Source organism: Myotis davidii, unplaced genomic scaffold (assembly GCF_000327345.1).
Source record: "Myotis davidii unplaced genomic scaffold, ASM32734v1 scaffold244, whole genome shotgun sequence".
Taxonomy (NCBI): Eukaryota; Metazoa; Chordata; class Mammalia; order Chiroptera; family Vespertilionidae; genus Myotis; species Myotis davidii.
The window spans coordinates 262,760-265,054 of record NW_006294993.1 but is presented as its reverse complement, the minus strand read 5'-3'; the positions used below and the strand labels follow the sequence as shown (position 1 = coordinate 265,054).

The following is a 2,295-nucleotide window of genomic DNA, read 5'->3' as shown; positions in this document are numbered from 1 at the left end:
AGCGTCCGCGGCAGCGGGTGGCACTGATGCGCCGAGGCCAGCGCGGCCCTGGGGGACAACCTGACTGAGCGCTTCTCCCACAGCCACCCTCCCGCTCCAGACACTGCGGGCTGATGCGGTGGGGCGGCCGGTTGTGCCGGTGAGAGCCGCCGCCTCCCGGTTCATCTGGAGGGAGGGCCCTGGCCTGAGATGGCCCCGCCCCCTCAGGGACAAGGCAAAGGTTAAAGGACAGGAAGGCAGAGCAGCCGACCTTTAGGTAGGAAGCCAGCTGCAGTGGGAGCCTCCCTCCCCGAAGCTGGGGCCAGGCAGTGGGCGGCCTCTGCCTGCACTGAGTCCCCACCTGACACCTCTCCCTAAGGCAGGGTGGGCAACCTCTTCCCAGCCAAGGGCCACACGATCTTTATAACCTCATTCGTGGGCCATACACAATTATCAACTTAAGATTAGCCTGCTCTGTTTGGTCACACATGCATGGAAGTCACCCCTAATGCCTTGGCAGGGCCAGACCTCATGATTTTGAGGGCCAGATACAGGCAGGTGTTCCCCACCCCTGCTCTAAGCGAACAGCTGAGCTTTGGGGCAAGCCCTGACCCTTCCCCCCAGGGGATGTGAGGGCAGGAGGGGGACAAAGCTGGCTGAAGCGCCCCTGCTGCCCCATGCCTGGAGGGAGCGGGGAACAGGAGTAGGGAACGGGGAAGGGTCAGGAGGAGCCAGGCGGGGAGGTGTGTGGCCAGGAGAGGAGGGGAGGGGAGAGGAAGGGCAGGCAGGTGCAGCCAGCACAGCCCCCAGGCACCACACCAGGCACTGCACTCGTCCTCACATATCCCAGCGCAGCTTCCTCTGCTTGCCAGGTGAGGAGGTGCAGAGCATGTCGGGGAGGGAAGGGCAGGCAACCCCAGGTTTACAGAGAGGAGGAAAAAAACAGAGAAAAGACCACACAGCAGGAAGCACGGACCCTGCAGCCAGTGGCCTGGGGAGGAGCAGAGGCCAGAGGGCCAGGACCAGACGCAGGAAGCCCTGGAGGGTGCCCAAGGATGTCACCCCGCCACCCACAGGCAGCACCTCCTGGCTGCGGAGGTGGGGGCGGTGCCAGGTCCTGGGCTCACAGAGGAGGGGAACTGTCCCTGGCTGTGCTTAGATGTTTTCTCCAACCAGAAACCCCGGAAGCTGTTTCTCTCAGAGCAGAGGCTTGCAGTGGGCCTGGCGCAGGAGACCGCGGGTGCCAGGGCCCACGTGGTGAGCCAGGGACCACGCAGTGGCAGCAGCGAGCGGCTCCAGCACAGTGGAGCTTAGGGGCTCTGAGCGTGGCCCTGGCCACCTCTCCTGCAGCTGGAAATCAGCCCAGCACGTCCTGACTCCACAGAAAGCAGGTTATTCATGCTGCCCGCTGTGTGGGGACAGGACAGCACCCCAGGACTCCCTGGCTCTGTCTGCACACTGGCCCCAGGGTGGGCAGGGGCCAGAGGGCTGGGGCACTACCACCTGGGCGGTCCGCCCTTCTGCTCAGGCAAAGGTGCCCCAGACCTCTGGCTGCTGAGGCTGTGCCTGCGGCTATTGCCCTGGGGGCCAGGCAGCTGAGCCTCTGGGGTTGGGAGGGAGCCTCCAGGGAGGTCTGGTCAGCCTAGGGTGACCTTAGACAAGTCCCTAAACCTCTCTGTGTCTTAGTTTCCTCATCTGCCCAAAAGGAAAGGCCACCACACACCCCTTCTGTGCCTGGACCAGGCTGCCGAGGGTGGGCGCAGCAGTGAAGACAGCCCCGGGTCCTGGCGCTGTGGGTGCTGGGGAGGCCTGTCTGTGTGGACAGGTGCGGGACATCTTACCTGACACTGAGCTCGCGCTGCGGCAGCGACAGGAGACAAGGGAACAGTGCGTCAATGGCAGCAGCACACTCACCTCGCAGCCACCAGACAGCCTGTTGCTGCCGTGTGCCCCACCCAGCCACTCCCCCAGGAATAGGCATGCCACATGGGAGGACAGTCCCAGTCACAAGAGAGGGCCAGCTCCCTAGAGCCTCTGACCTGGGCGCCCTCTGACCTGGGCAGGCAGAGCCTCAGGTCTCAGCCCACAACATGTGACCTTTGGTCGGGGTCCCGCCAAGGGTGCTCAGGACGTGGGACTTGCGCCAAAACCCTAGTCCCTCCAAAGGGTAGGAGGGATAGGAATGGCCCCTTCTGGGCAAGGCTCAGCTCAGGCTGGGAGTACCGGGGCGCACCTGAGCCCCACTTTCTCAGGGAACCTTGCTGTGTCCAAGCACACAGGGCTGACCGAGCAGGACTCTGTAACCACGTGGGGGCC

The 2,295-nt window shown here is 64.2% G+C and overlaps 1 protein-coding gene across 1 annotated transcript in view; it reads right to left on the bottom strand.

The window, feature by feature from the left end:
* Positions 1–2,295, bottom strand: part of UCKL1 (uridine-cytidine kinase 1-like 1) — a 16,675-nt gene that overhangs the window by 9,773 nt on the left and 4,607 nt on the right. The window contains exons 8-9 of the mRNA XM_006769555.2: positions 1,821–1,837; positions 672–840 (exon numbers count right to left, since the gene is read on the bottom strand). Of these exons, the coding sequence (XP_006769618.2) occupies positions 672–840; positions 1,821–1,837 (186 nt within the window). The remainder of the gene's footprint in view (positions 1–671; positions 841–1,820; positions 1,838–2,295) is intronic.